The following is a 12,383-nucleotide window of genomic DNA, read 5'->3' on the forward strand; positions in this document are numbered from 1 at the left end:
CGCGTGTTGCAGCACACACGCGTGTTGCAGGATGTTAAATGTGTTCAGCTGCGCATTCTCTTGCGCACTGCTCTCGATAAAGCAGACGCATTGTAAGCGTGCTTCAACCTCTGTACCTAAATGCCGTTACCTTCTTACATCTCCTGTTCGCATGTACTTGCCGTGGACCAATGTAAAGATGAATTGATATTGTAAGGTGGTGGCTTCAGCCACGAATCATCAAACTCCGCGATGTATCTGATTGTTCTTATTTCGCTTTTTCATATATATATTGAACACGTGCCGAGATGCTCGAACTATAGTATTATATATATCACTATAGTATTATATATCACTATAGTATTATATATATATCACTATAGTATTGGCTTGTTGTTGCGATTGCAGCACATAACATTTATTTTAAACGGATTGCATGCTTTGCGGGCCTAATTGTACGAGTAAGTCTGTACACAGGCAGGTTCCTGTACGCTTCCCATTCTGCGCACATTTGTATAACAAATAAACAGACGTTGTGTTTGTTTACCTGCTGCTGGAGCCAGTTTACTCACCACAGCGCGCGTGTGTCTGTGTGTGGTGTCTGTGTGTGTCTCTGTGTGTGTGTGGTCTGTGTGTTTGTGTCTGTGTGTGTGTCTGTGTGTGTCTTTGTGTGTGTCTGTGTGTGTGTGTGTGTCTGTGTGTCTCTGTGTGTATCTGTGTGTGTGGGGTCTGTGTGTGGTGTCTGTGTTGTGTGTCTCTGTGTGCGTGTGTCTGTGTGTGGTATCTGTGTGTCTGGTGTCTGTGTGTGGTGTCTGTCTGTGTGTGTCTCTGTGTGTCTCTGTGTGTCTCTGTGTGTGTGTTTCTGTGTGTCTGTTTGTGTATTGCACCTTGTTGGAGCGGTGGTGTAGCGGTTAGCGCTACGAACCTGGCGATCCGAGTTCGATTCCCGCTCACGGCCAACACCCAATGACGATTATTTAAACCGGTCCTGTGCCTCTCCTAGGTTGACTCAGCCTCAAATGAGTACCTGGTGCGGTGTGTAAACATCGCCACTGGGGAGACAAAGGCGGCCGGGCGTGGTGCTGGCCACCCCTCCCCTCGTGTGCCACGGTGCCGGCCTCCATCGGGTGTGCTCCAGCTGGCGTCTGGTGCCGATGTCTTCTGCCTCGGGCCCTGCCGCCGACGGGCCGAATATCTAAACAACTCCAGCGCGTATCGCCCGTGGAAGATCGCACCAAGACGATGCCTCTCGAGCCGTAGAAAGTTCATCACCCGACGACTCGAAACCAAATCCAGGGCGCCGGTTCCCGAGGGCGAGCTGTTGAGATGAAGCGTCGCGTCTCGATCTCTCTCTCTCACCATCCCTGTGTGGGCCCTTCAGCCAGCAGTGGCCCTCACCATGGCTCGCGACGTGTGCGTGCTCCTCTCGTTCTCAAGCGACACACCCCTCCGGGATGACTTGGCGCCGCCATTGTAATGTGGAATTTCCACAATCGCGGCGTGTCGCTCTCGCCCTCGATCACGGACCGCGCGTTCCCCACCACGATCCGTCGACTCGATGAGCACCACAGAAAGCGTGAAGCCCCGGGGTAACCCCTCGCCCCGGGGCCACCCGGCTCACACAATTCACTAAGCGGGTGGTGGGGCTGTGTGTTTTGCGTGTGTTAGCTATTGCACACGTGTGCCTGTGTTCGGATAGGCCGTCTTCTTTTTATTTTGATGTTTGTGCCTGGCTACCGTACAGGCGTACACGCGGAATATCAGAGAGAGTTGAAGGTGGTGGGGGGGGCATGGCGCTCTCGGCGAGTCGTAACAACGTCAATGCACAGGACGAGAGCGTCGCTGCGGTCGCCTCGTCGAGGCGTGGCGCGTGGTGCAGTCGGCAGCTTTGCAGCGACGACGGCACTCGCAGCTTCGCCCCAGCGAGGTCTGCCACACTGCCCCACGCCGCGAGCCAAGGCTGCAGGCTGCAGAATGCAGTGCGACGTCGCCAGCGCACCCTGGCACCCCGACGATTGACATTCTAGCGGCTCCCTGTGTGTAACCACGAAGAGTTGTTCGTTTAAAAAAACTTAAATTTGCTAAACAAAAATAAAGCTTTCCGAAATCCTATCTTGGGACACCACTTCGGGATTTATCTTCCCGAATTCCGTGACGGAATTCCTCTTTCTTACAAAAATATATAAACCCGAGCCATGACCTTTCGTGAAAATGTTTAATACTTTCAGATTGTCTTCCCCAAAGGGAAGAAGCATCATCCATGTCGCAAGAAGAACGGTGACCGCTGAGAACTGATGCACCACCAGAGGCACTCGGAGACACTCATTCGGGATTGTACAAGGACTGGCTTCGAGAGGTGATACTACTTCTGTTTTTATTTTACGGGGTAAGGCCCTCTGAACTATGTAGCTATTTTTCAGAAGCGACCTGGCCACAAATGAAAGCTCCACGAAGTGGCTTTTCACGTGGAAATGTATAGCAGTCAAATACTCCAAACGCGTTTATAAATGTGGACGCGAAAACTGGACCCGGAGAAAAATCCACGTGATCACGGGGAGAACACGCAAACTCCAAATATACAGCAGACATCGTCAGAGTCAGGATCGAACCCACGACCTCCTGCATACTAGGCGAGGTAGTTGGCATCTCGCACTATTGGGACTGCGTTCTTAAATGACACGAATTGTTTTGTAGCAAGATAATCTACAATCCAAGAAAGACGATCATAGCCGATGGTTTAAAAATCTGCAAAAATGGCCAATAATCACTGAGTAAAAATGTTGTGTATATTCACAGAATTATTGTGAATAGTGACCCATGATAAGATTTGATTCAACATCGAATTGCGTCCGATTTGTGGCAATAAAATAAAAATGAAATGGGTATGATGGAGCAAGCCTCCACAGAAATGAAATGTGCGACCGATAAAAATTGATGAAATTTTTATCAGCGGATTGCAAATCAGCAGGAGACAAATTTCATATTTAACTGTAAAAAGTATATACAGTATACACTATATACGCATTAACACATGCTCTATACTGCTTATATATAATACAAAAAGTGGTATATTGTTAGAGAGCAGCGTTCCTCTTGAAATGGGTCAGGACACTAGTTCACACTAGTTCCACCACACGTAACACACACAGCTTACAAGTTCAATCGTACACTTGGAACAACTTAGGAATATGAAATTGTTGGTACATTACCGAGATTAATTATGCATTCAATTATTCCTCCCACCCTCAAGCTGCCATTTCATTTGCCACAATTCGTAATTTTAATTCAATTTTTGGCCTCTTTTCCCCACCCAGTTTATATAGTTTCCCCCTTGTTGTCCTCTGTACAATTTTTCTCTTTTGTTTAACCTAAATGGATCATTCACAGATACTTTCCATTGAATTTACATAACCAATCACGTTTCCACATATAACAGTATTTGACACGTGCATCGTGGGCATACAAATCCATTGTAATCATGAATTTCACGCGTGCTTTAAATGCCAATGAAGAAACTTTTCCGGTCTGATACTGGGAACTGAAACAAGATGCACCGGTTATTGATTTAAAGCAGTGGAGTCCAAAAAGCATGCATGTCAATTCCTTTGAGTCTTGCAACAATGGACTTAATTGCCAATTGAGATTTTTGATGGGTGGTCTGCGCTACGTCCAGTTAGCTCGCAGTAACATTTATCCAGCCAATCAACATTTGTTTTGGTGTTGTACAAAAAAACTAAACGATTTTATTTACTAAGAATATAAAAAAACTGTGGAGGGCAAGACTGGAGGAACCCAGAGAATAAAAATCCACGTGACCATGGGGGGAGATCTTGCAAACCCCTGATACACCAGAAATCGTCGGGATCGAACCCACGACCTTCTGCATAGAGATGTTATGGTCTCTCTTATCACTGCATGAACCACACGAGCCGGGCAATGGCATCATTGCCAGAGTAACCCAATGGGTGGGACATAGTCCATATCTTTCCAGTATCTTTAAGCTACCTGGATGCAAACGCTCCTCCACACTCCATTGATGATACAAAAATACCGGGGCAAATGTTTTTTTTTTGTAGGGTTGGCGTTAAACTCCCACTCTTTGGTGAGTTCCTGGGTCAACAGCAAGTTCTCAAAACTCGATCTCGGGAGGTGCTGTATTCACCAGATCACCGCGCACACCGCACGAGTTAACAGCCTCCATCTGCATCTGCCACAGATGCAGATTTATTGGTAAAGCCACGAGCATGTCACACGAGGGGTGGGGACTTCCATTCCACACCCAGAGGTGCCGTCAACTCGTGGGTATGTGACTTGGGTACACCGCAGGCACTGGTGAAATTCCCTATATCTGTGACAGACATATGTAGAATAAGATGCCTGCTGACCCCACAGTGGGCTTGTACAAGCTTCAGTTTGCATGGCGATACGGCATTGAATATCACGTGCCGTGGTTTGTCAGGCACGTCGCAGAGGGAGGTGCCCTGGTCGTTGTTATTGGTAAGGCCCTGACTTCACCGAGGACACACTTAGAATCGTGCCGACTCCATCCTGCGGTCCAAGCAGTTGGTGTCATGCAGCATGTGGCCTGCTCACGATTTGTCACACCAAAAGAAATTGAATGGGGAGATTTTTGTTTTGCCCAATGCTTATTCTGGTCTCAGACGCTCCTCTAGCCGAGAGCCACTCACTGATGGCGTGTGGGTGTACCCCTTCCACCATTTGAGGATGTTGTGTGGATGCACTTGAGAGTGAGCAGCTTGTTTTGTAACTCCAAGCATATGGGCAGCACGGAAACTCAGAAACATCCTATTATTAATGTCATGCTGATCTGGCCCGCGGCTTTCCATCACTCGAGTCTGGGTATCAACACTGTGTCCTCATGCAGTGAAGTCACCCAAGGGTGCGACTAGGCCTGCTCTCTTCACCATTGTTCATTATTGGTGTTAGCAGAGGCAAGTATCATGGACTACTTATCGCTTACTGTTTCTAGATTGGCAAACCCACAACTGGAGCTCACAGCTTCCCACATCTCACCGCCGTGTTCCAAGAGAGACACCTTTCTTTATCTTGTTCAGAAGAGCCACTCCCCATTAGCTGACATTATTGCCGAAATAGCTGACCCTGCTTGAAATGTGTACAGTGCTTTCAATGACACGCGTGACGATCAGTAACACCTGTACTCCACGGAGGTCGAGGGTCTACCAGTCGAGCTCCAGGCAGAGGAGTCGGGCCCTCTCCACCTCAATGATTGTGAGCAGCAGCAGCATTTGCTTATTTCTGGAAACTCTCTGAGTGGGGGCACAGTGGTTTTGAACCCCCTGGGCTCCACCATATCACGGTTGGTTGAATACATCATGGAGAGCTGTTCCCACCGTTCCCCCACGTGCTTATTACAGGAAGTAAATGTGGTAGGGGTAGCAAGCCCATGTACAAGGCCTGGGCCCGCATTAGCCGCTGCCTTTCACACACACACACGTGAACGCACACACAGAAACATGATTGTAGTATAGTACCCAATTCTCTTATAAATTATCTTTCAAGCCACACATTTGTTTAGATACACGACTGTGTGAATGTATAATTACAAGTGGGAGTTTCATCAGTCATATAAATAGTCGTCTAGTGATAGCTGCGGATTGTTCCGTTACGAGAGGAGCAGGCGTTTAAACAGTCGTGTAGGTATCGTGTTTTCTCCTGCGCCACCGGCGGGGACTAAAGCGTGGGTATCATCCGCACCTCGCAGCCGCCCCCTCTCCTCGCATGCAATCCGCAGGCTTTCTCCTCTGCGCGCTAAGTCCGTTTGGAGACCACGTGGCACACGGAGCCGCAGCCGTTCTTCCGCGTCCCCGCCTCGGGGTCGTCGGGCGGGCTGCCCGCCCCGTCCGCGGGCGACGAGGCAACGGCATCATCGCGCTCCGCCTCCTCGCTCGCCAGCGCGCCCTTGCATTTCCTGATAATTAAACGACGACAAAAACGAACAACATTCACCCCCGTAACAACTTCATTCGGTTGGCTCCGTTGGGTGGTGGAGGGTTGTCATTAAAAAAAAAAGTTGACATTATACGCGACAAGACGATCTAACCCAAAATAAACTCATTGTGAATCACATTATTTGGTCGTAACAGCCATTGTGTAACATTACTATCCCAGCGGAGACCGCACGACCGCCGGTGCTGTGTCACTGTCCCGAGATCGCTTGTGTGGGGTGCGCTGCTGCTGTGTGTCGGCTTTGCCCAGGTGCCTTCCGCTCACTTGTCCCTGTTGAAGACGATGAACTCCTGGCGGACGTTCTCCAGGAACTCCTGCAGGTGCTCGTTCTCCTGCTGAGGGGGGCGACACGGCGGGGGTGGAACGCATCGCGACACGAGCACCGCGTCGGTCGTGCGCATCGACTGGAGAGAATTGTGCACGTGCCTCTCTCGCATCATGAGGCTATCCTCTTTCTGGCTTACTAAACACAGGGATTGTCACTGAGCAAAGCCGTCTGTGAATGTGCGGCCCCATTGCTGAGCAGCGCAATTGTGACCTCGAACCAGCATGATTCTTTGAATGGCTGCAGGGGGGTGAATCGTTGAAAAGGTGACCTCCAAAGTTATTCTGTACCAATTCTGTGTCCGTCTAACTTCGCGGTGCGTATGACACCACACGCGGTGGGAGCAGCCGTGCCGCGGTTAGCGCACTCCGTCACGAAGCTGGTAACTCAAGTTTTATTCCCACGACAAAGTTTGGTCAACGTGTGGTGAAGTATGGTCAAACAACCCCCATGACCCATACGGCGTCGGAAGGTCCTCATCCAGCAGCGGACTGTCAAAAGGGCAGGAGGTGTAGGGGCACCTCTCGTTTGTAACGCCACTCGCCGCCCACCTCCATATATCTCGACACGTAACGTCTACGGCTCACCCCTTCATTCACACCCCATCGCCCCTTCAATCACACCCCATCGTCGTCGAGCGCCGGGTGCCTAGCGCTGCCCCCATGCCCTCCTACCGTCCGCCGTCCAGCCGAGCAGCGTACCGAGTGCGAGCTTTCCTTGCTGCCCTCGCGCATCTTGCTCTTCGCCAGTCGCTTCTTCTTCTTGTGCAGCGGCTTCGCCTCCAGGATCATCTCCTCCAGCTCGAACGTCGGATCGCAGTTCAGCTGCCCTTTCTGAGCAGGCCACACGCCAAGACAGAGGGAACAACTCATGGCCAAGCAACAGCCGGCAGAACGAAACAAAATCATTGTCGTCAGCCACGATCCATCCGCTGCTGGATGAACGTTCATCTCGCACGCTCTCGCGATGTTAAACATCCGTCGAGTTACTCAGCGGAAGGCGATTTCATCGTTCCGTCTTGGCGACGGACGTCATCTCCGGCGTGGTGCCTCCTCTGTTCTTCATCTCCAACTGCTTACTTTTCTTGACAGTCAAGTTGATGCCTCTACCTTGTGTATACATTCTCTAATCCTTGTGTTCCTCTTCCTATCTCTCATTGTAATTCTCTCAATGCTTCTTTGCGCCATTTTCAGCTTTTGTTCCAATTTTCTCTATGTCTATGTTTCTGATCCAGGCGTATATGATTCACATCAAAACAAAATAAGCCTCGTTAATTAAGGACTATTATACGCCCGTATTTGCGAGTAATATTTCACGTGCGATTGGCATCATGTCAGGGTACAAACACATTTGCATCGGTAGTGCTCGCAGTGAGCAGTGTACCACCTTGCAGCGGAGAACGGCCGCCCCCAGAAGTTGGCATCACAGAACTACTCCTGAGGTCCCTTCAAGGGGCCTCGCGATCCACACGTGGTGGCCTCATTGCTTGTAATGCTCTGAAAGAAGTTTGCGTCACGAGAGTTGAATCATCACGGCTGGACCAAGAAGAAGGCCGCACCTTCTCAGCTTGTATTTTGTGTGCGGTGGCGAGGCTGAAACTCCCGACTTGAGAAGCGAGTGGCATCCTCGACTTCGACCCGGCCGTTGGTGCTCTGATGGGAGCTCAGCGGCGTGAATGATCATTATTACCCTTAATAACCATTACGCCAATGTCATTTCACAATACACTCAATACTATTTAATTTTATTATTCCATTTATTTGCAGCGTTTATAAAACAATCCGACATTATTTTAAAGAAATCAATAAGAGCCATTTCGTGTTACTACATTGCTGTATCTGTGCGTTTGTGCTCCACATGAGCAGTGGCCAAGCTCATGACGCAGGTCTCCCCCACGCCCTGCTCACTCCACGGACCACGGCAAGCCGCCACCGCCGCGCCCTCACGAGCACCTCCACTCACCTGCTCATGGTACCCATGAACCGTCTGGAAATCTCTCCCACTGCTGCACAATGCAGCAGCAGCATCAGCAGCAGCATCAGCAGCATCCAAGCACGATTCACCTTCAAGCAGAAGCTCAATGCCCTCCCCTATCCCAGCACCTGTCCAGTCTCAACAGCTTGCTCTTCTCCTCTGTCTGTGACTGTCTCTTCTCTCAGATAAAACAATAAAATATGTGCCTCCTTTATCCCCACGATGCCAGTCCCCACTGCGTTGTGCTGTGTCTAGAGAAGCAGTAGCATTTAGATGCCATCTAAACCCCAAATGTGAAGTGTATATTGCAATGTAAACAATTGCTAACAATCTGTCCAATATCCATTCATCACAGTCTCCATTGTGATGATAAACCGAGGAATGAGAGGTCTCAGGATTGGCTGTCAAAACGTCCGGAGATAAAATCACCAAGGTTGGAGAGTCATCTTGCTGGGGAGACACTTCCTTACCCACAAATGTTTAGATGTTCAGCCTAAAACCCAATGGGGCCACAAATGAATGCGTTGACACCAGAGGAGAAGTACCAGGCAACTCACATTTGGCAGGAAGGAGGGCGTCACCTTCTTCTGGAGCACGGCTTCCCAGTTGACGTCGGCGAGCAGCGGCGAGCCCTGCAGCTGGGCGAGGCTCGCCCAGCGGTTCTCCGGCTTCAGACACAGCAACTGCACCGCGGCGGACGGAACAGGGACACGACAGATCTTGAGGTGTCCGAGCGTGCCCATTAGAAGGTGTGTGTTAACCAGGCGTGTTAACCAGGCGTGTTAACCAGGCGTGTTAACCAGTCGTGTTAACCAGGCGTGCTAACCAGGCGTGTTAACCAGACAAGTTTGGAGGAACAGAATTGCCTATTCAGATTTGTCCACTTTGTGATATTACATGCTACTTATATTCCACAGCGTGGCACTCTCCTTCCGGCCAACGTCTAAAGTGCCACTCTGCGAGGAGCCCCGCTCACGTAGACAGACTGGCGGCCGTGCGAGTAGGCGCCGGCCAGCTCGTTATCTGCCTCGTATCATCGCGATAACTCGTGGAAGAGAAGCCCAAGTATAAGAAAGGGTCACGTGGATTTGAAGCCGTTTTACACTTTACCATAAACGTTTGTGTTCAAGTTTTTGCGTCTCACAAGCAGTAGAGTAGAAATTTGTGCGCTGCGCTACGAACCCGGCGAGACGAGATTGATTCCTGCTCATGGGTCAATATCAGTGTCGAATATCTTAACTGGTCCTGGGCCGAGGCTGACTCACCCTTAGACGAGTGCGGTGTCTAAAGATTAGCACTGGGGAAACAAAGGTGGCTAGGCGTGGTGCTTGCCACCCACCCCTCGTGTACCGTACCGGTCTAAATAGGTGCTCGTTAACAGCTTTGTCCCAACAGCCTGTTAAAGGCTATACAGTGGATCTTAGTCTTTGCGTCTCATGGAGTTGCACTGGCTCTCCACAGGGAGATGGGGCCCAGCTGCTGTGACAGGCGGCACCGTTAACCGCCACGAATTCAAATGTTTAAATGACGAGAAAACTCCGCGTAACAGAAACATCAGTGCAGGCCGGAAAGCGAAAAGCTTCGACGACACAGTGTACAGAAAGCTCTCAACACAACGACATCAACGTCGCCCACCAATGCAGACCCCTGCAGCAGCTGCAGCGACCGTGACCGGTGTGGCCGAGGAAGCGTCGCGGCATGCCAGAAACGGCACCGGCTCCCGGGGGAAACCGCAGACCTGGCAGGCCCCCCGCCACACCCCGCCACACCCCGCCACACCCCGCCACACCCCGCCACACCCCGCCACACCCCGCCACATCCCGCCACACCGCGCCACATTGCGCCGCTCGCGACGTCACTTCACCGGCCTCGTGAATTGAAGCTCTCGGCCCAGTTTGGAAATAAAATTTCACTCTGGTTACTTTACACCACACTGGGCGCGATTTGCTTTTTTAGAAAGCAAAACGTGACAGCCCTCTCCAGTGTCCGTTCCAGGACCGCGTCCCGGGTAACGGCACAACAGGGATAATGATCCCAAGGGTGGCAGATAATGTTGCTCGGCGCTCCGAGTGCTCCTTGGCAGGAGAGCGTTACAGCAGCTATCGGAGGGTGCGACACGGCTTCTCTCATTGTGGGAGTACCGTTATTACCACGGGATTGTGCTTATGAAAGGTACTCTTATTATTGTAAATATATTTTAATTATTGTTACATGATTGGGCAGTGACATTATAAAGACTCTGACATCATCAGACCCATGAGGTAATTATAACGGGCGGTGGAAGCAATGGGGGGGGGGGCATAATGTAGGAAATCTCCCCCCTCCCCGTCTTGAGACCTCATCAATATTTTTATTTCATCGACAAATTTGGGATCACCCCCCCCCCCGCCCCTTGGTAAGTTTGTGGATGCCGTGTGTGGCGACAACTCCCGGCACCCCCCCCCCACCCCCCGGGACGACTCGTCACCCTGGGGGCGGGGGGCAGGCGAGGGGAACGAGAGGAGGAGTCTGCAGACTCCCACCAACTGTCAACCGGCTTCGTCCTCGCTGGGACTCATCTGTACAGTGCTGTCGTGATGGGTTTCTGATGTGCCGGAATGGGTTTTCTCGTTATTTTTCATATACGAATCACAAAGTCATCATACAAAGAAAGCAGTTGCGATTTCCTGAATCTGCAACAAAGTGAGCATGCAGCACATGGAGAGGAATGGAGGTAGGATGCTTCAGCAGTCCGGACTGTAGTAAATGTATGCCATGAGGCGATCACATCATGCTGCTGCACATATACCGCAACCAGGCATTCCCCCATGCGCTACACGTTCAGTCACCTGCTCAGTCTTGCCACAGTCCAGCCTTCCTCTCGCTCAGCAGCAGCTCACCTTGCGCAGAAGACTGGCCATCTCCTGCGACCAGCAGGAAGAGTAGTGCACAGACTTGGTGTCCAGGATTTGCAGGATCTCATCTATAGTGGTACTTGAATGAATCTCATATGGCCTCTGGGACAAGTGAACACAAGGTATTGACTTCTTTTAGCAAAATTTTATGGTAACACTTCATTGTCCAAATATAATACAACGCTTAGTAAATGGGCCATATATTTTAAGCATTTGACAGTCTTGCCACAAATTTATATTGCCATTAAAAACCTTTTAACTGGCCTTGACTTTGTAAAAATACTCAAAAGATCAATTAAGTGATAAACAAGAAATAGTGCAGTTTCCACAATATACGCCTTCGTGCTCAATTTTCCCAGACAACGTGGGCACTGCAGCACGCGTGTCCCTCAGCCACCCACAGTGGGCCCTCTCAGCCACCCACAGTGGGCCCTCTCAGCCACCCACAGTGGGCCCTCTCAGCCACCCACAGTGGGCCCTCTCAGCCACCCACAGTGGGCCCTCTCAGCCGGGTCCCGTGTTGCCACGCAAAGCGGGGGGGGGGGGGCGTCTCCACCCGGCCCGCACTCGGCCCCCGTCACGCCCCAAGACGCAGGGCGTCCCAAGTGCCACGTCACCCCCCCAGGCCGCGCCGCTGCTCTAAGCGCCGCACCGCTAGCGCGTCCCCCCCCCCCACCCCCCCGTCCGTTCTAAAGGAATCCCATATTGCCGCTCGAGAGGGACCTGGGGAAGCGTTTGCCGACAGCATACCGTGAGGTTGCTGGCACGGCACACTGGGAGCAGCAACACGCCGGCACACCGGTCGCGCAATTCTGCATCGCTTTCCTCGTCAACGACGTACCAATAGACGGTTCGTAACGTAAAAATAATAAAGACGCTTTTTCGTCCTATCGCTGCCTCTGTGAGCTTTTTAAATATTGATGTTCATTTTGTTCCCCCTTCAAAAGGTTATATTTATTACATTGTCCATGTGCGGATGCCATGAAAGTTTAATGCCGCTGCCTGTCACATTGTTAAAAACATCTTGACTGCATTGAATAAAAGTGTCAACAACTTCACACACGGTCTCTGAGAAGTATGTTGTGGTGTGTGTGCATCATAGAAACATGTAGATGCTGAGCGGTAACTTCTGTAATCAGACAATGGGATATACTTACTTCACATTGCGTTAAGTAACACCATCTAAACGTGTACAGTGCAGACCGGGCAGATACCTACAATAA

The 12,383-nt window shown here is 50.7% G+C and overlaps 1 protein-coding gene across 4 annotated transcripts in view; it reads right to left on the bottom strand.

Moving 5' to 3' along the window:
- Positions 1 to 2,177: 2,177 nt before the first annotated feature.
- The window catches only part of LOC144721746 (serine/threonine-protein kinase 32B-like), a 40,389-nt gene continuing 30,183 nt past the window's right edge, over positions 2,178 to 12,383 (bottom strand). For 2 of the 4 annotated variants that reach the window (XM_078599630.1, XM_078599632.1), the window contains 5 exons: positions 11,146 to 11,262; positions 8,824 to 8,949; positions 6,994 to 7,125; positions 6,232 to 6,302; positions 2,178 to 5,929 (listed from right to left, as the gene is read on the bottom strand). In XM_078599630.1, coding sequence (XP_078455756.1) covers positions 5,770 to 5,929; positions 6,232 to 6,302; positions 6,994 to 7,125; positions 8,824 to 8,949; positions 11,146 to 11,262 — 606 coding nt within the window. In that variant the 3' untranslated portion in view covers positions 2,178 to 5,769. Of the gene's footprint in view, positions 5,930 to 6,231; positions 6,303 to 6,993; positions 7,126 to 8,823; positions 8,950 to 11,094; positions 11,263 to 12,383 lie in introns of those variants that run through there. The other 2 variants (XM_078599631.1, XM_078599633.1) reach the window with 2 other exon arrangements.

This window comes from Lampetra planeri, chromosome 12 (assembly GCF_965212315.1).
Source record: "Lampetra planeri chromosome 12, kcLamPlan1.2.h2, whole genome shotgun sequence".
In the NCBI taxonomy this organism is placed as follows: domain Eukaryota; kingdom Metazoa; phylum Chordata; class Hyperoartia; order Petromyzontiformes; family Petromyzontidae; genus Lampetra; species Lampetra planeri.